Source organism: Pteropus vampyrus, unplaced genomic scaffold (genome assembly GCF_000151845.1).
Source record: "Pteropus vampyrus isolate Shadow unplaced genomic scaffold, Pvam_2.0 Scaffold64, whole genome shotgun sequence".
NCBI classification, from domain to species: domain Eukaryota; kingdom Metazoa; phylum Chordata; class Mammalia; order Chiroptera; family Pteropodidae; genus Pteropus; species Pteropus vampyrus.
Window position 1 is genome coordinate 1,485,824 of NW_011888845.1, and position 25,113 is coordinate 1,510,936.

At 33.4% G+C, this 25,113-nt stretch overlaps 1 protein-coding gene across 2 annotated transcripts in view; it reads right to left on the bottom strand.

The window, feature by feature from the left end:
- Positions 1-25,113, bottom strand: part of ADGRB3 (adhesion G protein-coupled receptor B3) — a 693,186-nt gene that overhangs the window by 33,735 nt on the left and 634,338 nt on the right. For both annotated transcript variants that reach the window (XM_011361182.1, XM_011361183.1), the window contains 6 exons: positions 21,904-22,054; positions 19,179-19,248; positions 16,650-16,716; positions 14,144-14,229; positions 8,753-8,851; positions 8,261-8,432 (listed from right to left, as the gene is read on the bottom strand). In XM_011361182.1, coding sequence (XP_011359484.1) covers positions 8,261-8,432; positions 8,753-8,851; positions 14,144-14,229; positions 16,650-16,716; positions 19,179-19,248; positions 21,904-22,054 — 645 coding nt within the window. The remainder of the gene's footprint in view (positions 1-8,260; positions 8,433-8,752; positions 8,852-14,143; positions 14,230-16,649; positions 16,717-19,178; positions 19,249-21,903; positions 22,055-25,113) is intronic.

Sequence of the window (25,113 nt, forward strand, 5' to 3'; positions counted from 1 at the left end):
CATATTAATAATCAAAAATTGGTCATGAGTCTAGTGTTTTCCAGATAACCACTGTTTCTGTTACGAAGAAATCTGCATTGAGGGTAACCACTATGAAAGTATGTCTGTTTTTAGAAAACAAATTCTAAGAACCAGTGTCAAAAAATAGGTACATGCTAATTTTCTGTTTGTGCCCTGAGACAAGTGTTAAAGAAGCATAATTTATAAAGGAAAATAAATAATATGTTAGAAATGCTGCCTTTCAAGAGCTTGTCACATGAAGATTTTTTCAAATCTATTTCTAATTAACCAAAGGTGGCACTTGGTAGCCGCTCTTTGCAGACCTTCAGAGTATAGCTGTTGAGGATCTTTTTGTCTAACAATAAAATATACAAAACAATTTCTATATGTTTCTCTTCAAAATCCACTATCTGATAGCCTGAAGGAAATATAAATCTAACTTTTTTTTTTTTATAACAGACACATATATGCACACACACAATCAATCAATACTTCAAACTCCCAAATATGACGATGGATTAAGGGCAATTGTACACTGGAGAATGATATCAATATTGTGAATTGGTCAATGTCATTTAGAGGAAATATAAAACAGAAAAGCATAAAAATTCTCTAGTAAACTCCAGGTCACTTTAATGATTATATAAGTGTCATAATTTAAGCATTATATTCTCTGACACTTTTAGTGCTTCTGTTACTTCTGATTCAGAAAGATTTGCAGGAGAAATTCCAATTATTCGAAATGCTTTGTTTGATTTTTAAAAAATCTTAAAAATGCATTCAGACAATCTAGATGAGTTAGCCTTAAATATTTGTCCAACACTGTCAGGGAAGGAAAATGATTAGACTATATTTCACGCTGCTATTTCTTTCTCACAGAAAAGAGCGTTTCAGGCAAGATAGTACCTGGAAAGTATATCTCCGGCTATTTAAAAACATTTTGATAACTGAATTTTCTATCAAAAAACCAGAGCATCTTTGGTGAATCAACGTGAATTGCATTGATGGAGAACAACTGGAATTTTTAAAAAGCAAGTCTATAAGGACCTTAATTCCAGACAAGGAGTATAAAAACAAACAAACGAGAGAGGTTAGAACTGGCTATGTCATCCAGCAATTAAAATCTTCTGTGCCAATAGTCATATTTACAGTGCTGGAATCTTGGTGTCTTTCTTGCCTTGTGATTAAGACTGAAGAAAAGTAATTTTTAGAAGATTAAAATGTTTATTATTTAAGCTCCTTAAGCTGACTTACTATTTGTGAAGAACAAGTCACTTATTTTAGGTAGCAATTTACATTTTATTTTTGGATATTAAAATTATAACTGAATTCTTGCAATAGTATTGTTTTTGAAACTTGTTAGACTAGCGAATACAATTTTTAAATAAACCTATGTAGAATAATTATTTAACAAATTATGGCACAGTTAAAATCTAGAGTTCAAAATTTCCTCTCTTTATAAAATTCTGTGATAGGTCTTTCATCTTAATTGACAATCAGACTGAGGGTTAAAAACTATCAGGGTTAAAAAGCAAAAAAACGATATGTACATAGCCTTGGAATATTTAAGGGACTTCAAGGAAATCTGATGTCATGTTCTGAAATGAAAAAAAAAGGAAAGACCAGAAATATCTTCAAAAATAAGGTGAGGTGAAAAACATAAGCTATCAAGGTTTTCTGCAAGTATCCAAAGGAGACATCACAGAAGTTATCCTTACCACTTCCTGCTGGGGGCTGCTCTAAAAATTCCTGAAAAAGCTACAAACCCTTTTATTATGGATGGATTCCTGGATGAGACACAAGTTCAAAAAGGTTTGCAGGAGTGTGTCTCGCTCCTGTCTCTCTCCCACAGGGAGAGTGATTCAGTTAGCTCCACAGCAGCAAGCTGAGGACTTCTCGGTTGGTCCTCACTCTGAAGGCAGCTTGGCAGAGTGTCACTCTGAAAGCCTGTGCCAGATTTAGAAATTGCTGGGGAAGAGCACTGAGCGATACTTGGCAGCGTTGCCGTTGAGAGAAACCTCACAGGAAAAAGCTGCGCTGTTTGAAATGGGCTCTGTATTTAGCTATCAAGCAGCTCAGACCCCAAATCTTCACCTTTTAAGAAGATAGTTTTACCTCCAGTTATTCTGAAGATCATTTTAAGCAGAGAAATAAAGTTACATTCTTGAAATTACTTGAGATTGCTACTGGAGGGAAAAGGAGTTTTTTATGTGTCCCGTATTTTTTTTTTTTTTTTATGAATCTGATCTCTACTGTTGTTTCTCTTGATTCATATTTGAACAAATGGCTTAATTCTTTTTAACCATACTAAATTGCATATAATTTAATCATTAAGTTAACAAGTAAGATTGTTCTCCATTTCATGTGTATTATGCTAATTGACATAAGCAACATGAATGACTTCACATTATTAAAATATTACCTGACTTCTCTGATAGCAAAGGAAATAAAAAATGGTTTGTCATTTGATATGTACTGAAGGAACAAAATGGACTTCAGTCTCAAATTAAATCCTAATGACTTCCTATTGGACTCCTCTAACAATTAAAGATTCTTTTGCCTAATCTCAAAATTGTTCTAGCTTTTATCGTTTTTGTATCAGTTTGGGGGTCACATAAGCTTCCCCAGATGACATTTCTCATATATGATCTGAAAAAATGTAACAGCGTTTGAGAAAAGGAAGAAATGAGAATAAAAGGAAAGGGAAGTTATATGCCAGCCACCACCACCTGTGCCTTCACAGAAGATATTTCATTTTAGCCTCATGCCATTCACTTCAAGGCAAAAAATAAAAAAACTAATTTGTGACCTCTTATTTCTTATGTTTTTAACCTTTATTCCAGACATATTTAACTTCCTGTCACCAGTTTATCAATACTGCAAGGTGGGACCCTACGGATCTGAAAGGAGAACGAATGAGAGGAGATTTGCTTGTCCAAGTGGCCAGGTACTCAGAATTTGGGATAATAGCAAGTCCCGGTTGGACGCTACCTGGTAGACATGTCAGACTTTGCCAATATCTGTCATGAACTGTGTGTCTCAGTTTGTTCACTAATGCCATCCTAATTTGTTCACTAATGTCATCTGATTTCGTGCTCTTGTTAAGCTCTTAAGCCTCTGCATGGATTTAAGGAACTACATGTGCAGATTAAGACTGATGCAAATATTCATGATCTAATTGCCCTTATGGTCAAGTCAGGAAAGCCTACTCCACTTAAGAAATGGGATGACTGTTGGATGAGGGGAGGTTGGTGGTTTCTGGGAAAGGTAACTAGAAATATCAGCCTTGCCTGTGTCATCCCTGTGTCCCCATTTAAAGGCAGTCTCTGCAATCCTTACTCTCTGTTCTGATAAAACCCAGCTTTGTTGTGGTAACTGTAGTCATTCTCCCATTTCCAGATACACATCATATTTTATTAAAAATAAAACAAAATATTAAATGCATTTTTTGACCCTTCAATTCAGCCTGAAAAACAAAGTTCTTAGCAATTCACTCCATTCTTCCTTAAATCCTTGTCCATATACGACTTTCTCCTGAACAAGTTAGAAATGTTAGGATGAGTACCATAACCCTCCCACCCTGGGCCACTCACTTACTCTTTAAAACCTACTGAACTTTCTTCATGACACCACTCACAGTGGCCTCTCACCATGGCCACTAAATACCCAAACAAGAAAGGTCTAAAACATCACTTAATCAACGCTCTGCCCTCAAATGTCATCAGTATTGTCTTTCTTAGTGCCGCAGTCACAACCATTAAAAAAAAAAAAAAAGAAATCACGCTAGTGTCAGGATCACATCACTTGCTTTATGCCTCCAGGTGCCCCAGGTGCCCCAGGTTGAGCCAGAGAAGGATCAACTCTCTGCTCTTCACCATAACCTTCACTCTGTGGAAAGCTTATAGCCAGTAGCCTCCCTCCATCTTCATCTACTTTACTTTCGCTTTCTTAATCTTCTAACTCCACTTTTCCCTGAGGGCCTGTTGAGTTCTAGTCTCCTATCTACCTACCCCCTTCATCTTCAAAGACCAGCGGAAAGCCTTGCCTATGTCTCATTAAGGGAGGACACAGATAAACCCTTTCATAGTAATGAGTCATACCTAATGTCCCTGTAAATAGTCAAGCTTGGAGATTCACTCAACTCTCCATATGAACTATGTATAGTATATGCAATATGACCTCTTTTCAAATTGTTATGTAATTGTTTCCCCGCTATTGGCTTCATTTTTTAAAAAAAAGATTTATTTGGGGGGAGAATATTGGTTTTAAATTAGATAGGCAAGGATGCTTGTCTGTTTTATAATTCACAGTCACATGTCTGTAAATCATTTTGTTTATCTGTACTCTATGGTATTAATAAGACTACATGGGAAATGGGAAGGAAGGAAGGGATGGAGGGAATGGGAAGGTAGAGGAAGTGGGGTGAGAGGAAGAGAGGAAGAGAGGAAGAGAGAAAGAGAGAAAGAGAGAGAGAGAGAGAAATCTGTTCATGTTTATTTTAAGCATTTTGCTACAAAATTGCTTGATGGGTTTGGATGAAGATTCTGGGACCTCATCTGGTGCAGCCTAGACCTCCTGCCAGTGCTGGGGAAGAAAAGAGGAGCTTGGCCCTGTTACTGACGCTACAGAACAGCCACAGGATCCTCAAAGACTGATACAACAAAATCATCCAGTTAAGCACTTTCCTTTTTCCCTTCCATTTAGTGAAAGGGTTTATTGTAGCTTATTTTGAATCACAATCTTGTTATTTTCCCCCTCTGACATCAAGCTGTAAGATTGTCTTAGAGCCAGGCACAGCCAGGGACAGTAGAGATGAGAAGAATGTGCAAGCACCAAGAAAGTGGTTTCCTAGCAACAGTAACTATTTCAAAGATTTCATAACTCTTGTGTAGTTTGAATTTCCATAGCAATGTAGAGAATAGTAAATAGTAGATGCTGTTATGTGCTTAATGCAAATGAATTCTAATAAAAAAATGACCAATTAATGGAGGAAATGTCTATATTTGTTCTATTAGATTCTGTCTTATTCGGTATTATACATCTCAGCTTCCAAGATCTAGGTTTGGTTACTGAAAGTAATGTGTTGTGATAAATCAGATGGTTTAATTAAAAAAAGAAAATTCTTATTGCCTGTTTTCTTTTTCTGAGGCATCTACCAAAGCAATTTAAAAGACAAAGGTGCTCTAGAAGAAGACACTGTATTTTCAAAAATACAAGTTTTATGAAGTGTAATTATTAAGATGTCAGTTCTGGAAGTCACAACAAATTGTTATGCAAAATATCTATTTGTTGCTTTTTTTAATAAAGCAAAATATAATTGAGTTGACAGTACCAGAGTGATCATTTCTCCCTTCCCTCCTGACTAGAAATGATTTGGGTTATAAAATTGGATCCACTGAAAACAAAAGCACTTTTAAACTAAATTAAGCCCCATACACATCACATTTAAAATGGCACAGTTACAGTATTTCATTTCTTTTCTCCTTCTTAAACTGCAAGGCTATATTCCTCTCTTGTGTACATCTACCTCCTTCACAGGAAGACTGCAGAAGTAAATATGGGTAAAGCCTTTTGAACTTACATTGAAACAATCATTAAAAACTAAAAACAACCAAATTATGTTACTATATGTCCCAAATTATGTTACTGTATGTCAAAAATACACATTTATCTGTTATCCAGTCTCTAAATTGAAGGAAATATTTCTTACATTGCTTGTACACTTTTAAGAAAGAAAAATCCATATGAAATTATCTTGAATTATATGAAATCCATATGAAAATATCTTGAATTGTGAAGAAAAACTTTGAAAAAAAAAAACAGATGAGATAAAACTATGAGAACTCCTATAGGATTATCAAGTAGATTAATAAATATGAGTCATTACCCAGTACTTTACGCTTAGTTATTTAGTCCTTTGCTTTGGTGTATTTTTATGGAATGTTATGTTCATAGGAGACGCCAGAGACATGGAATGATGCTTCTGTTCCCCTGGGCTGTGGTTAATGTTAGGGCAGTGTGATCACAGGTAATACGAGATAGACCCATGGGTAGTGTCAGGTGATATACATTTAGAAGGTCAAGAAGAATTTCTGTGAACTCAGTGAGGCCTCCTTATGATGTGGTCCTTGGAATCCACAAAATTTAAACAAGATTCTTTTGGTTTTTCAGTAAGAACTTCCTCTGAGGAATTCTGAAAGAAACCTTCTCTATAACTGAAAGCTGCTCTGTGTATTTATAGGAATGTTACAGAGTATTTTTAAGGGACAATGTGAGAATATTGGATATGCAAATTTTCATTTTAGGGTTGAAATGAAAAACAGTTATGACATTCTGCTATTAATTTATCAGCTATGAAATTATTCAGTTTGGACTAATCATTGAAAATACAACAATTATAGGGCCAATAGCCATTTTACAGAAAACATATTTATAGACATCTATTTTAGCAGAAGCATTTATTCTATGATTTAATTATCTTTAAATCATGTTTTGACAGTTACTAGTCCAATTAGCAAGTGTAAAAAAAGTTCTAATGAAAATGAATTTTTGTGCCAAATAATTTTCTTCATGTAAGCAGCAAAAATCTGATAATAAGCCATCAAAATTTCTGTCACTTTAAAATCTGAATATTTTGACCACGGCCTAAGGCTATCTGGAAAGCTTATTTCTAAAGAAAAAGAGAGGCTTAGAGATGCTTTAACACTTAAAGTATTACATCTTCAGAAAATTGCATGCGGATATATCTTGTATCTTGCTTAAAACCCACACTGTTCATTCTTAACTGTCAATCAAAAATACATACCATGTGTCTACTCTAAACAATTTTGTTACATAAACATGTTAAAGATAATATTAATATAAAGGACCCACAAGCTGTTACACATGAAGAACAGAGCCCTAAATTATTCAATTTCTGTTTAACTTTTACTTTGGTTTATAAAGAATTTGATACTTGGAGATTTTTTAATGCTGATATTCTAGGTAAAAATTTGTGAAGAGGAAATAATAAGGCTTAGCAACTGTGAACTAAATCAGATTTTTAAAATGATGAAATATCCTTCCCTTGCAATGCGAAGTCATTATTCTTGTCTTTTGTTTTTCATCATATGTTCTTAGAATACATATGTGGGTTTATTGCTGACATTTGCATCATACTAAAGTAGCTTGGAAATATTGTTCTCCCCATCTGGCAAATGAGGTAAAAACCTTTCGTTACCTTCACGCATCACTGTAAAAACTATGTGGTGTATACTCAAATACACATGTGTCTTTTTGCAATGTGCACATCATAATAAAGTTTTCTCAAACAAGATAGATAATGCAAAATGACAGCATAGACCATTTTCTCAAAAATATTAGCATGGCACCATGTCATTGTGTGTTTTAGTCACCACCATCTCCAGAGTAAATGCTAAAATGACTCATAAACACTCAGTGCTTATAAACACTCAGAATAACTTTTGCACTGGTTAGAAAACAATATTTTATCCCTAAACAATTCAAGTCTGAAATCTATCACTGTTCTGGATGGATTTGGTGCAAATTACTGTCTCCACTTAAAAAAAGATTACTTCTTTCCCTCACTGCTGACAATAACCTTAACCAAACCTGTGAAAAATGCTGTGGTTATAGACCTATAGTGCTTGGGGATAATTATTACCTATCATGCTCCACTGTATACATTTTTTTTTGTAGTTTCTGAGTATAAACAATTATATCAAAACCACTCATCTTTAGTAACTTTAACCACAACTTAGAATAGAGACAAAAGAACTTCATTAATTGTCAACATTTTCTATATAAAAATAAGTTAAGTATGAGGAATAGGGATATGTTGTGTGTAGAAGCACAAGTTAGGGAATGGGTTCGAGAAATATCATTGCATTGTATTTGTGAACCATACCTTTAAAAAATATGACACCCTACTCTCCTATCCACCAGTTTTTCTAACAGACTTACCTATATCTATGACTCCATCATAACCTTTTTTGTACCTATTCTCTCTTGTTCTTGCCACCTCTGGCTATGTTTTCCCTTGCATTATCCCAGCTGTTTTAATCTATCACTTTCAAAGCCCAAGGAACCCTCTTGAACTTTGCCTTAAAACTATGTTTTAGCTTTGACTTCTAAATGATTGTCTTTGGAGGAGACTAGCTTTAATCTGAAGATCAAGATATTAAAATAAAAGATATTTGTTAATGTGGAAAATACTCTTCTAGGTATCACTCTTCTCTCTCACAAGAATCATATTTCTCACCTCTCTCCGAAGAATGCAGTGGACCATGACTATCACAAAGCCTTGCAATGAATCAAACACGGCAAAAAGTATCTGAAACAATATGGAGCGTTTGTCTGTCATGGCCAGAACCGCAGACATCCATGTCAGAGCCAGAAGGGGCAACACTACACAGGAGCTCCAAAGAGATGCCCTGTTAAGAGACAGAGAAAGCGACCTTATGAGGCTGCACATCACACCCCAGGCAAAAACCAAATCCCCATTCAACAAAGCATTCTTTTACGTGGCACCAAACCATTAATTTGGAAACCACAAAGCAGGTAACGTTTCCCAGTTTTATTTAATTTTTTATAGACAATCCCACAATACTTATAAAGACAGTTGCCAATTATAAATATTTAAGTATGCTCTTAGCTCTATTATTAGCAAACTTTTTTTTTTTTTCATCATAGCATTTTCTCACATGCACTGTAAAAGATTTGTAACAAGAAGATGTAAATGATCAGGACTAACATGGCGTTACTGGCGGTGGTGGCTGACAAAGCTGTTGTTGAAACTACTCCACACTTGGCACATTTGAGCGTCAAACCGCTATGAGGCTCACTCATCTGACTGCAAACAAACAGAACACCCACAAAAAGAACAAAATATTGAATTGTCACCAAAAAAAAACGTTGCTGCTGCAAATTAGCTTTCAAATACGATTTCATGCAGAAAAGTATATTCATCAAAGATGAATGTTCTAGGTTGTTTTAAAGATGCATTTATACTACACATTATTTTTGTAACATTTGCCTTTTAATAATATGGGCCTTTGTTGCATGCGAAGCACATTTTTCGTAATTTACACCATAAATGGCCCTTGTGTCTACAGATCAAAGTTGCCCAATACACTGAGTTAAACATAAGCATGTGTTTGTGTAGACATACAGTGAAAACCCTTTATTCAGACCCCTGAAAATCAAACAAGTAAGGACTCCAAGCTTCAAAGATTTTCTTGTCTTTTGCAAAAGGCACATATTATCAATTAAAACCTTTTGAAACGTAAACACGTATCTCAGAAGTCCAATATAGGAAGATATTTATTTTAGGTCTTCAGTCATTTGTGGAAGATGTAGCCTTTGTCTCGAAATATTTGTATTTTGAAATTTCTTATAGTATCAATGTACCGTGCATATTTTAGGATGATCTGAATATAGGGGATGATGAAATTTGATGAAATTAGTTGATAATAAAAAGGATGATAGTTTTCTGCTTTAATAAACACATTTAACATAATCATTAAGTTCAAAAAATTTTTTTCTGCACATTTCATCATAGACACCAACTAATAGTATTTAAATGGTCTAGTCTAGTCTAGAGCATTTTGCAGGTAAATTTAAATTCAAATAATTCAAGTTCAATTTATTATGTCATAGAAGCAGTCATAATACATGGAAAAACTTTATATACATTTTGCTTTAGAAAAGAGTCCTTTGAAAACAACTGGTTTATTAAAATATAATCCCCTCAGGAAAAACCAAAAAGAAATTACTTGAATGAAGATTCAAAGCATCTTGAAATTATTCTCTGTGGTGTACTTCTCTCATCCATTCCCATATAGTGTTTATGTCTAAAATATGTTTGCCCAATAGGTTTTTTTTTCTCAATAATATTATAGTGGACTTACATCACCATGTGTATAATCAAAGTGGCAGAACAGAGAAAATCATAAGAGGCTCGTAATTCAGTATGTCTGGTCTCTTAAACAAGTGCACTCATTTGTTAATAGTGCTTGGATGGGATAATAAATCTGAAAGCAATTAAGTAGATTGATCAGTGAACCCTATGAGAAAAATCCAAGCTTTCAGAGCTTGATGTGGGGGTAGGGAATATAATACTAAATCATTCACTGTACTGATTCACCCCAGGATATATGTACTAACCACATCTATCTGAGCTTTCCAAAATAATAAGTAACCAGTAGTCTATCCACTGCAGTTCATGAATATCTCAACGGGCATGTCAATGTATTTGAAACTACTCCAAAATGAGTACCTAGACCAGTATTCTCCATAGTGGCTGGACATCAGATGTATCTGCCCAACTCCAAAAACTAATTTAATGGGATCCAGGCACCTGTATTTTTTCAAAGTTCCATAGATTATTCAGATGAACAAACAGGAATGAGCACCACTGTCCTAACTATTCATTTGTGTGTCCTCAGTCTTCTTAAGTCCCACCATATTAATTTAAAAGGCAAGCCTCCGTCATTGATTGATTACTTTATTATAGAAGATAGGCTATTTGGTGTTTGTGTTTCAAACACAGATGTGGCTACCTTTCTCAATTTTAAGGACACTATGCCTGTAGGCTCTGAAATAGGATTGGAAAGCCAAAGATTACTAAAAATTACTAAAAAATCAAACACAATATCAGTATTTTAGCCCTGAAAAACTAATTTGAACTAAGTATGGGCTTTCTTTAAGAGTATTTGAAATGTTCATTTCTCTTTGTGATTTGAGACTGACTAAAAGGTCTACACATACTTCCCTTAGTGCTGTTGAAAACTATGCTTGACGTTTACTGGTTGGACAACTTTGGAATTCTGTTATTAGAATTGTTAGATGTGAATGGAGCAGAGGAAAGATAGGTTACCCAGAGAGAGATCTAATATTTTTTCCTAGTTTGCATGGCCACTATAGAAATGAACAAATATGAAGAACACGTAGTCCGAATGCTAAACTTAGTTGCTGCAATGAAAAATAAAATCTTATTTCTTTGTTATAGGGGAAATTATGCAGTTATAAAATAAACACAATGCTAACAGTTAAAAGAAAAATTGAATTTCCCATAAGTTCAGATGTAACTGGTATCCACTAGAGCACTAGTGTCTGAATGCAGGTCACTTCACTTCTCTCTCCATGACTGTGGGGTCTTGAAGTCTCTAAATTCTAGTTCCTGTCCCAATTTTCTCTTCTTAAAAAAATTTTTTTTGGTCTGATTGATTGGTTTGTTTTAGTACTATAAAACATTCTCTGGAAAAAATTTTTTGCCCCTCCCTTTGGAAAAATCTCATGAGATTTTTATAAGATCCTGGTATAGTAGTCTCCTTCATTTCAGGTAGATAAGGTAAAGCAGTTTAAAATACATAGTAGATAAGAAAATTCCACTGCTGCAAAAGAGAAAATAAAATATTCTCTTCGAGATGTTCTAAAAAGATACATGCTGTTTTATCTTATTTTCATTCTTTCCAATTATAATTTTATATAAGACGTGTTGATATTTATAATAAATTCCCCCTTGGTAAATATATTTCATATATTAGAAAAATTTAATATAGTTGGGTATTATAAAACTTGTCAAGCGATTGTATAATTAAATATTAATTCACTCATTCATTTATAAATATTTATTGAGCATAAATATATGCTTGGCAGTTTCTAATAACTGATTAAAAATAGAAAAAATAGGATGAGGCACATTTCAAAAGAAATGCTTAATATATATGTATTTTCAGAAAACCCGAAATGGTCAATATTTACAATGAGGGAGATCAACTGTTAAGTTAATCAATCAATTAGCTTTCTGCTCAATGTTTCTTTAGTTAATGCTGGTTATACTTAATGCTGGTTATAGTTAATGCTGGTTCATCACTGAAGTCCTTATTACTGTCTTCACTGCTTTCTCTGTGAAGTAAATTAGCTTCAAACACTCAAGTCTTCTAAAAAATTTCCTTCAGTAACACTTGAATAGAGAGCAAATTTGAATCTCTATACACTTATGCTAAAATAGCATTTTATAATATAGATTAAAAAAATTTTAAACCTAGATTCATTAGTTTGTTTATTGTTCTTTTCTGCTTTGGACAGTAACCAGTATTCTGCTTTTAACAACATTTTTATTTCTCCAGCAGTGGCCTTGAAACCAGAAAACACTACTTGACTCAGTTTTGCCAGAGAAACAGATGTAATTTTTATCATATTTTTAGAAATACAGGTTTTAAAATTAACACATAGATCAAAATGGATAATTTCTAAATTCATAATGAGACAATGTTGTCATTTCTCCTAAACCTAAGTTATCTCTTACAAAGAGCTATGTGAATCAAACTGGATATTACATATAAAACAATTAAATGAGAAAAAATATTAAATGTAAATTTAATAAACCTTGAACATTACTCATGCTGATGGTCTCATCTCTTTTTCTGACCTCAATGTCATTGATGGTGAAATCATGGAAGCTTGCTTGGTAGAAGTCAGGGTCCTTTGAAAACAACCTGTCTGGCTTGGCTTCCTCATTTCACTCATAACGATAGCCAGCATTTGTTGAGGGAGTGCTTGCTATTTGCTAGATATATTAATAAATGCTTTATACATATTATATTCCATGTGTTCTACTATGAGGCAAGAGTTATTATCCTATTTTACAGGTAAGAAGAATTAGCTGCAGAAAGATTAAGTAACATGCTCAAAGACATACACACAGGTAGTAAATTGCAGAGCTAGATATTGAGTATGTCTTTTTCTTAACCTCAAAGCTTTATCCTAACCATTCACTACCCTCTCCCTAATTAAAAAGAAAATTATACAAGTGGCAGAACTGAGTATGAATACCCAGTATTCAGTATGATCGATTTATTCTTACATCATTATTCTAGATGGAAATAACTGAAGAAGCTATTGCTCCAGTTCTAACCAGAAGTAGCAGACTAACAAGAGTAATCTTGAAAGCTTCAAGTTCAAATGGTATAGAAAGCTCAGTGTCTATACAAGTTCAAGTCTGCCTATTTAAAGATGCTGTGGAGACTCATTTGAAGTGGAAAAAAAAAAGTATCTAAATGGGAAGTGATTCCCCCCATCAGAAAGAAATCCCCAATAATGTTTTTTGTTACATCATTGTGATTCTGATGTTTGATATGAATGATATCAAATTTTATATTGAAAGCTATTAAGCCTCATCTTTTACTAGGGAAAAAAAAATACCTGGACTATCTTATAAATCATTACATAGATTATAAAAACACAGAGGACCTAAAATTCTCACCAGTCATCAAATACTATGACTATTAAATAACATCTTAAATCATTTAAAAAATTAAAACAATTGCAGGGTAAGTTGTGAATAAAGGCATAGTTAAACAGAAAAGAGAAAGCTATAAACTTCTTGCAAGAAAAGATACAAGGGGAAATTCAAAGGCATTAATACTTCATTCAAGCTTCTACAAATTTTTATGATGCAGTGAAGATATAACCTTAAAATTACTATTGATCTGCTTAAGAAATGTTAATAAGTCATTAGATATGGTGATATTATAACAGTAAAATGCTTTTCTAAATTTTATAAATGGTTAAAATGCACAAGTGAAAATTAATAACTTTCTAGCAAGTTATAGTCAAAATGTCATATAGAATAAGAATATATGACAAGAATAGTGTTTCATAAGTGATTATTTCAAGTACAGAATTTTTCTGATACACACAATTAACCAAAGAAAATGCAGCATTTTCACCCTACTAGGGTTTGCTTCTCCCAATTCAGTTCTGTCTCATATGACATTATATTCAATCTACCCTTTTGTCCTTTGTGAGCAAAACTAGGGAGTCTTTGAAAATCCTCACCTAAGGACAAGTATTTTAAGACTAGCCTTAACATTTAATCTTTTTCTGTTACCAACAAGCTGTATGCACAAACTCAGATTTTCTTAATGGTCTTCAAAAAAAAAATTTTTTTTTAAAGATTTTTGGCCACATTACTTAAGAATAATAGTACATTGGAAACTTGAATGGCAGAATCTACCAGATACACTGGTTCACCAAGAACAAAATTCAAGGCACAGTCAAATTCAGTTAGTGATGATCTAGAATTAGAGTATGGGATTCACTGGTAAAGAACCTTCAAAATCCACCAATTGCAGCTTACCCGGCTCTGTGTTTGAGCTTTTTATCTAGGATCCCATCTCTGGAAACAAGTTTATTAAATACCAAAATGCCAATCACCATGTTGACCTGTCAAACAGAAACAAAGGTTGACCTTTCAATGATATTAAAGGGAATCAGGTCTCTGTTTCTCCTGAAAGCACTGTTTTCTCAATTTACAACCACCACAGAATCAAATACTCACAATAGTAGTGACACGAAGCACTTCTCAAATATTTTATAAGTGCATAAAAGAATACAGAACAATTTAACATTGGTGTGTTAAAGTTTTAAAGTACATTAAGTACATTTGATTTCAATGCTTCACAGTTAACACTGAAGAAATTAACTTTCAATTGCTTAACTTTTAAATGGTGTCATACTATGCCAATCTGGCATTCTTCTTTCTGAGTCACCCTTGAATAAAATCAATTGGCTAAATGGTTTTACCCTTGCCTGAGAGTCAAAGGATTTTGAGTCTCACAGTATGAGTCTAGTGTGAGCCCTGGCTACCAAAGGTGCTGAGGATTTGTCATTGCCCCAAGCAGGGAGAAGAGAATGCCTAAATTCCTAATGCTGTGTGGTTATTTCTCCTGTAGAGTGGGCAGCATTTTGATGCACCATGCCTTTCAAGACAAAGCAGAAAACCTATTCAACTCACCAGACTCCTTTAAAAGATGGACACTAACACCACTTCTTACAATGTGCTGTATTGAACACTTCTCAGCATTTTCTAAGACTCTCTTACTCTCACATAAAATGATTTAAATACAGCTGAAATGAAATCACATATATTTTTCGTTCTCAAGTAAAATTGTAAAAAGCTGCAGAGATAGCTGTGGTCTATTTGCAGCAGCTTATTATGATGAGTACCCACAGTTCTCTAATCTACCTGTAGTTTCTGATAAAGGAATCCATTCCAATAATGAAACCAAGATAATCAGAGAAAAATATTTCTTCTTTCTGTCTTCCTGTCCCTTACCTCTACCATCAACAGAATTTTGACGCTCCCCCAATACAAACGATAATTACACTGAAACTAGTTTTTCACAAAAAAATCTCTTTAAATCAAGCAGGATGACTAGTTAAAAAAAAATTCCACTTCCCCCAATTCACTTTGGCCAGATGAAATATAAAGCTGAAATATGTTTAATTCTTGGTGTAAGGAAAATGCAAAGCACCTGTGAGGCGGGGACTTCAGAGGTGTCACTCCTCAGAGCTTCCTGACAAGACACCATTTAATCAGGAGACTTACTCATCTTCGAACTTCTCATTATTTAAACTAATAAAAAAAGTGTATTTCAAGGATTCTATTAATCTCCAATTAATCAGGAGGAGATTCATCACCACTCCAAAAACATACTTTGGTCTTTCAATTATACACATACTCTTTGTTTCTTCATTTTATGGTTATATGTATATTAACCTAGTAGCTTAGGGAAATAATTCAATTGATTAAATAAAAATTCAATGCAGCAGACAAAAATTATATCTAATAGTTCCAGTTCTCCTATGCTCTTCTCAACACTTATGTCTAGATTTTATTTCTCTTGTGAATATTAACAGTTCCTGCTCTTTGTATAGAGTGAAAACTTTAAAGGAAGAAAATGTCACATAGAGTTAAGAAAGGTGTCGCTAGTTCCCAATTTATTGAATGAATTGTTCAAGAAACCAAAGGAAAATTTTCTAATTAGAAACCTAATTGCATAGTGATATAGATTTTTGTATTTAATTCAGATCATTTCTTTACTCCCTTACATTTTTCAAAGGTTTACTGAACAAGAAAGATTTGTAATCAGTAAATTCAGAGAGAGAGAAAGGCAAATCGGTAGGAAATTTTCATGTTCCTATTATTAAACATGTACAGAAATTAGTTTTAATTCCAAAAAGAAAAAAAATTGGAATCCTCATGCATAACATGGCAGGGGTTCTCAACTGGGGGTGATTTTTACCCTCAGGAAGCACTGAGAAATGTCTGGAGACATTTTTGATTGGGAAAAAAAAAAAGTGATATTACTGATATCTAGTAGGTAGAGGCCAAGACGGCCCCACAGCAAAGAAATAGCTGGTCTAAAACCTCTGCAAAGCTGAGGCTGAGCAACTTGGCATATGGACATGTATTTTCTCATTGATATTTGGCTGCAGCAGCATTTATTAAGTTTAAGAGGTCTCAACTATATAGATTATATAGAACAGTAGAAAGGTAAAATGATCATAAGCGATGAAGTTTTATACATGAAAGAATTTATTGACACTCAAACTTCTTTACAAATACGAAATTACTGTAAGAGAAATTCCATACTCCGTTTAATATTTTTCAATCTTTAAAACAGGAATATTTTGGAGTAATAAGGACTGAATAGCAGTTGATATTCAAATTTAAGTAATAATTCATTGAACTTTAATATTTCTACACAACAAACACAAAATTGCCACTCTAATTGAAATAAAATAGTCTTTAAAAATTTTTTTTTGCTAAGAAAACAAAATAAATTGATCTCAATTTTTACCAGGACAACGGCTGCCGCAGGTCCAACAAAAGCGTAGAGTAGTCCTCCTTCAAGAGAGAGCCAGCAACTGAAAATAACATCAGATAAAAACTAACAAAAATTAGTGATAAGTGTTAAATCACGGAAGTGTGATACAAATAACTTGGACTATGTGCTTAGCTTTGGAATTGTGACAAATTTCAAAGCTTTGTAATAAAAAAAAAATTGCATAGAAGATGTGGGAAAAGCTAAAATTAGAGCAGTTCATGAGTGAAAAATACTATATATGTCTCACAGAAAAGAAACTTATTTAAGGCTTTACTTTCGGACAGTTAAAACATTTTAGATAAATTACTCTTGCAGTGAGATTTTTATATTGACTTTCAGTACAAAGATGACAAGTTGTGTAAAACACTGCACTGCATTCATTATAGAATTGTCAAATATATACTTTTAAGCAAAATTGTTTTTAGAGTCTTAGACATGCCATTTACCAGATCTTCCTTGAGGCCACTGAGCTACTGGGAGAAACCGACTTAAAAGCTATCATTGCAGTGAATGGATAATTTACATGGATAGTTTGCATGCTTTTTTTTTTTCTTTCTAATTTTATTTTTTCCCCAAAGTACTAAGAAAATTCACAAGAGATAAACTTTTGATTAAAATCAGTGCAGCTGTATTTATTTCAATTACTAAATTCACCAAGAGATGCAGGTTTGCACTGATAGAGACATGGTAACCCATTTAAGAAAAAACATTCATTCTCACACAGCACAGGAAAACCCAAGAGGACATGGGGCTTGGCACTGGAGGCTTTGCAAGGTGGCTCATCTGCTCATGCAGAATCCAGGAGAGTCAAATGAGGAAACTATGAGGGACCATTTTATCACTGTTGATGAAAAGGGTCATGCCCATGATTTCATGTGCTTGTTTTTGACATGTGACTGTTTTCAACAGTACTTATCAGTCCACAGAATCAGAATGCTGCCTTCAAAATTAACAACTCTGTGTCTGTTCTAACAACAAACTTCTATATTTGTTGTGGTAGTAGTTACATGACTTATGCATTTGTTAAAACTCACAGAACTCTAAACCTAATAGAGTAAATGTTACTCCATGTACACTATAACTTAACGTTTTTCATCTAGTAATTTTATATATATACACACACATACATGTATCAATTAAATCCACAACACAAATGTGTGTATGTGTGTGTGCAAAGTCTCCATTTAGTTATTGCTTCTTGCCATAACAGCAGACAGATAAAATTCTGCTTTCCCACTTTGTGACTGATGATTTAATATCTATTTTTTAAATAAAATACCTGGAGAAAAATCTTTAAGTGTGATAGAACACTTTAGTTTGGTGTCTCTGAGACTGCCACTAAATTTCTATATTTGTGTGTAAGTTAATCTTTGTATTATATTTGGTTTTAATCATAAGCTCCTTGAAAGTTAGAACCATATCATCCATAATCCTACATCTTTCCATATCCCCAATACAGTACCATTCAAATACTGGATTTATACCGAAGAAATCATATTATTGTAAAAAGCAACTGCTTAAAGGAAATACTGCTGGAGTAAGCACTGCTTGACAACATAAGATATCAGGGAGGTTTTCTTCCCCTGATAATACAGATTGCATAAGAAAAACAAGTGCTCTGATGACACTGAGTTCTTTAAATTCTTTAGATATTTCTTTTGGATGGACAAGTGATGTCCCTTGGCACACTCAATTTGAGTGAACCTATCGAAGAGCCTAATAATTAGCAGTGGTTCTTATCTCAAACCTAAAGACAATTAAACAGAACACTTCACTTTAAAATTCATCCTTCTAATAAGATATACATCTTTCTCCCCACTTCTCAATGCCTCCTCAGCTTGAAAAAACAGATAAAGTAAAATATGAAAATGCATTGTATTACATTTGAAATATAAACTTTATTTATAAATCCTCTCATAGAATTTATTAGTATTACAGTTATGATTAATTAGGATGAGCTGATATCATACCCCTTTTTCTCTCTTCTAATTTCTTCCCATAGCCCAGCAATTCCTAATCTGGAATCTATTGATTCCCCTGATCTATAAGTGTTAGAATGTATTATCCTAACATAGACAAGAAAACTTGAACAAACATGACAAAATGTTGTTGATACCGATATATATCATCATCGGTGAAATTAGAAGCTCAGATCAGAATTACATTCTAAAAGGTAAACATGTCAAGATTTATCCAGTTCTATAACAGTGTGTTTGAGATTGAACATGCAAAGTACATACTGAAATATTTAAAAAGTCAAGTACTCTGGTCTTATAGAGAAATGGGAAATTGAAACAAGGATTCTGAACAGTGATGTGGCATTTATTCTCTAACTTTCGTGCATTTAAACAACCCAACTTCATTTCTCACTAATGTGATTTCTACCATTGTCAATGACTCAATGACAAAATGCAAACCATCAGCAGTGCCCACCAAGACTAATGAAGCACATTGATGATTTACTTGATTATAAACATGATTTATCACTGTGGATTGACTTACTAGTGATCAGTGCCATATCCTTTTGTCCTGGTGAAGCCTACTGATGTGGCCACTACTAATGCTGGTAAACCTGTAAGAAAAACATTGTCACACTTCACATTCAGGTATAACCACTGTGCATACTGGCTCAAGAGAGGCTAGGACAAACTCGAAACGATTAAATCGGAGGAACTACCTTTGGATGAATCACTTCATAAAGCATGTTTCCATTACAAAATTTCTTTCAAGTACAAAAATATGAGAGCGACAGCTGAGTTTTTAACTCAGTGCACTTCTCTGATGTTGCTAGGTTACCATCGCATTTGGCATGGGTTTAAAGGAAACTAATAACAGAGATTTAGTATATATTTTAAGTTATTTTTTCCCTAGAGGTTTACACTGTTATAAAGGAAATTTACAGTTAGAAAATCAGAAAGGCTAAAAAAAAAAAGAAAAAAGGATGTTAAGGTGTGACAGAATATCCCAGAAGTGGAACGAACATTCAAGTGGCCATAAATTGATCCACATCAAATTGTATTTATAAGGTATTAAAAAAAAATCTTAGCACTTAATTCTTTATTATTTACTTATGATAACAAGAAAGTAGGAACATCGTTAAGAGCCATAATAAATTAAGTTTTGGGCTTTCTAATTACCCTCCTTTAACAATCCTGAATGACGGTCAGACAACACATGCCAATTTCTCTTCATGGACCTCTATGTAGGTATCAGTCCATGCTTTGCTCAGTCCCTCCCCTGTACCAATTCTGATCTGACACCTTTTATATTTATATAAATCATACCTTACTCAAGTTCAATGGAACCTCTCTAATCTATGCTGTTTAAATTCTAATCTATGCTGTTTAAATTCATTTTTAAGTTTTGGTCATGCCTTCTTTTCAGGAAGACCATATTTTGTAAAATCCATCAGCAAATCACCTTCTTGTATTCCCTACACCCATATTCTTTCTTCTTATCATTTTCTCTCCTTCCTGCTATTCTTTTCTGTGAGTCTTTTCAAGTGATATGAGGTTTAATGACAAGAACTATGGAGAGTACCTCAAAAGGATATATATTTTTTAACAAATACTGGTGTGCGTAACTTCTCTCTCTCTCTTTCCATATATATATGGAAATCTATATGGAAACATATATACATATATATCACGTATAATTATATATATGAAATATAAAATGTCTCCTCCTCTTCTACCTCCCTCTTCTTTATGCATTTCATGCATGTCATTAGTTGACTTTTTTGATTGACTAGAACACGTTCATTAGGAAAAAAACCTCTCCTGGGTCATACCTGAAGAGTTAACAGTCTTCATTCCATATAATTTAGATTTAACATTTTTTTTTTCTAAATTTACTATGTTGCACTTAGCCATAATGAAACTCATGTGCCACTATTCTGCTTACTCACAGACTTCCTGATAATCTAGTACCATCAGTTGTGCATTTTTGCTACCCAGAGTAGGTTAATATTAACTGTAAACTTGGAGATTAACCGAATCCTCTCCTCAAGATCTTTGGTAATGATGTTAAATTTCTGAAATTCACCAATTCTGAAAATCACCATTCTTTATGCTTCAAGAAGAGTCTTTTTTACTTGCATTCTATACTTTTTGGATCTATGGTACTAATTGATGACAAGAATGTCCCCCTCCCCAATTTCATACCAGTCCAACATTAGGTCTTTGATGTGAAATCCAGACAAAAATTTTATGAAAGTATAAGTAGAATACATTCTCTAATTTCTTAACAGCTTTCTCATTTTTTTATTAAGGCAAAGAGCCCAAATACATTAGCCAGATGTGACAGACCTTTGCTGAAACCTGATAGATAATCTTTAAGTGTTCTTAATCCTATTTTTTTCCCAGCATTAATTATTCTGGTGTTGTATTAAGTCTACTATTTTTTTTGTAATATTTTGGGCTCCCTCGAGCATTCCATTCTCCAGTCTTCTGGTACATTAGGTATTTCTCATGTATTTGGTCCAAAATTTCTCAGTGTTTTTAGTGCAAGTCTTTTGAAACTCAGATGCAAACATGTCAAAATCCTGGGGTTTTTCTAAAACTAGTTTCTTAAACTAATTTTAATTAAACTAAATGAATTCATTAATTCATATAAACATTAGAATTGGCCCTATGAAATGCATAGACTTTCAAGATGTCTTTTAAAAGGCAATTTAAGAGAAACTTTTCCTAATAAAGATAAGCAAAGAATTAATTAATTCTCAGTCTGTCAACAATTCTATTTTTCCTTTGAGGACCTGACTGGATGTTCAGGAGGTTTCATTCATTCTCTAACTGGCTTTTTCCTGTGGCATGAATAGCTGTAGTCTTTAATTGTTTTGAGCGCTCTTGGAATGAATTCCTCAGTTTTCTTGTGGTAGATATATGACTAGTGTACATAACTTCAAGCCCTGAATATATTAAAACATTTTGCATTTTCGGAACATATTAGCAGAGAACACTTTGTTTTTCTGCCTGTAGATATCTTAGGCCTCATCTCACACCATTCATTGTTAACTGACTAGCCATGTGGTCATCCAATATTCACTCCTTTTTAAAGTTCCAAATGCCCAAAGAAAGTTCAAAAATGACCAGCCTCATACATTTTCACTTCCATATATCAAATTAGACACAAATAAAAGCAGCCTGAGGATAATCGCAATCTGCTGTTTTATTATATGTGTTTCGTCATTTTAACAAGAGCACAAAGGGTATATTAACATGCTTACCCCATCCAAGGCACAAAAAGCGTTTCCTTATAAGCCGTGTCCTAATTTTTCCAGTTACAGCCATATATGACTGCCACGCCTCAGTTAAAACCCAACAGAATGAAGCCAGGAAGAAAAAGTGCAAAAATGCAGTAGTGGTTGTGCAGATGCTCTGTGGAAACAAAAAAGACTCACACTGAGTATGAGAGGGAATCACGTGTCCTTCAGAGGACTGTTAATCTCCTTTTCATTGCTTTTATGTCAGATATCTATCTCTCCTCTGTGACAAAGTAATTATTTACAGAAATTAGAGACCCTGTAGTCTTTATGCTGTATACAATATCAATGATAGAAAAAAAAGTCTTAATTCCATTTGTATGTTCAATTTTTTATGAGAAGAGCCTGAATGTAAATTTAAACTCAAGGGAGATTAAAATTACTGCTTTACTGAAAAGTTTTTCTTGACATGTAATTGTGGGAAAGGTCCTTTCTTTGGTTTAATTTAAATTACAGATATCTTGCATAATTCTTTCATCTACATTCTTTATCCTTCCTTTTTAACTGCTAATTCTTTGTAGTTTTATCTGTGTCGATATTAAGATTACATAGCAACAGCCTTTGAAAAGGAAAAATCACTTTGCTTTAATACAAGTGTGATATTCAAGGTATAAGAGCAGAGCATAAAATGGTTTGGCTAATAGCCTAGTACAAAAATAACTTACAGGTAGATGGGGTAAAAGTGGTCGAATATGTGATGACAGAAAGAAATTTAACTATGGGCGGTAAACACACAATGCAATATATATATATGCATTACTGTTAAATTGTACTCCTGAAACTTACTAGATTTTGTTAACTAATGTACCAATACTAATTAAAAAAATAAATGTCACTCAAACATCATAGCTAGTAATAACAATGAAAATAATAGTAATAATAATTATAGCTTTTTAAATTGGGTGTCGTTCTAATGAGTTAAGTACTTTGCAGATATCATTTTGCTCAAAAATTTCAAACACCATAAGTGGTGTAGTAAGATTTATCCTGATATATAATGTTGAAGATTCTAAAGCTTAGAAAGGTTAGTAAAGATCAAAGATGTGTATGGAACCCAAGCCTGTCTGATACCAAAGTCAGGGAACTTAAACAATTTATTACATTAAATTTTTAGGTACTTATCTTTTCTCTACTATTCTATTAAGGTACTTTTTAAGTTGAGTTGTGCCATTGCTATATCATCTGAGTTACAACATTTCTTTAATAAATATATTTTATTAAAAAAACATATTTCATAGTACTTAATACATTACTCTGTTATTATATTATAATGTGTGCTCTAATCGAATTATTTAAAAAAACTAATCGAGTCACTGCAAGTACACAGTCATGATTTCATAGATATTTTTCTTTCTGCAACTTAATCACTCTGAATCTGCCATTAGTTACTTGTGACTCATCTGCAAAGATGAGCAACTTCATCTTGGTAAAGGCTGCTACTTATTTCACTATTGGTATAATTTATTTGTGTAAATCTTATTAAAATAAGTCTTTATAAACCAGAACCAGTAACTGAACTAGTTTCTTCCTTTGTCAGTCTCAGTCGTGCTCTTATCAAAAACTGAAGAGAGCAAAACATTGAACTAGAAAAAAGTCATAAAAATTCATAATAAAAAAATAAAAATACAACTTCCATCCTCCCACCTCTACTCCAATCCACAGCTAAAGCATATCTTTTTTAAATTTAGGCCCAAATTAGTCATATTATTTGTTTATTTTGTTGAAATTCACCAGATGTTAATTTAGCTTTCCAGTTCTTCTAATCCTATAAAAAGAACTTTACCTTTACCATGTTTACCTCACCAGGTTGTTTTAATGATGAGAGATAACGTATAGAAGCTGAGTAGCACTGTGTTAGGCATATTGCAAGTTCTCAACCGATCATGATAATTATCATCATTTTAAATAGTACTTACAAAGATTTTACCATTTCTCCACAATTTCTCCACATGTGATTCCTTATTTCATGTAGTACTTAAATCTACTTAGTACTTAAATTTATTCTTATCAAGATAACTCTCAGTATGATAAAGTCATGGATTCCTAGCACCCTCTCCTTCATACATTTACTCTTTTACAGGCATAATGTAGTTGTAGCATTAACCAACTGAAATTCCTGCTATACTTGAGACATTGAGACTTTTTTCTCAGTTAAGATTTAAACATCTTTATGGTGACTACTTTGCTCATTCCTCATATGCAGTCCTTGATCCCAACTTGAATTTCAAAGATTACTTTTCCATTCAATTCCTAAAGACTAGTTATACTTTCTTTTTCACTTGTCATTCCTCCCACTGATCTGTCTCAACTGTGTGGGCTAGCAAAGGTATCTCATTTCTATTTTTAAACTATCAATAAAGGATTATATAAAACAATGTAAAGATGTTGAAATGTTAAATGCTAAGTGCTGAATGCACTGAAGTTTTATAAGAATTAATATAATGCTCAATGTTGCAATACAGAAACTTTTAATTTGCTCTCTATATGTGTGTTACTTTGGGACTTCCTGATACTATAACGTGAATTAAAATACATGTAATTTGGGGCTATTGATATTTATTTTAATAATTAATGTCTCTCTGGACAATAACATGGTCACAACCTGTATAGGAAAATGTATAGAAACTAAATTAGTAAAACCTATTTCTACGGGCAGGAGCATTCTACTATGATCAGATGAATGTTCATATGTCTTAAAAGTGATCCAAGTATGGAGGTAAGCCTAAGGAATGTTTATATGTGGACTACAAATGTCTAAAGCCACAAAACTAATCTTAAATGAAGAGTGTAGCAAAATCCAGGATCCTGAGAAAGAGAAAGGAAGCTACATTTTGTTTCATCATCACATGCGGAATCAGTATAAAATCAGATACTCCACACAGTAAAATACACACTGATTTTTCTACTGATATATTTTCTAAGCTGTCATTTTAAAATACAACTTTTATAATAGCAATTTTCAAAGGAACTCTACTATTTTACACATCTGACACATCAGTTTCCACAAGGGCAGCCATCCTAACATTCAGGGCTCGGCCTTCTCTGATTTCTTCTCCCACACCAGCAGCCCATTAAGACCTTAGATCCCCTCAGTCCTGTGGACTTTTCTACTTATAAATTTCAATTCCTGATTCTCCATTTCTATAAACAGGCTCCTATCTTGTCACCTGCTCA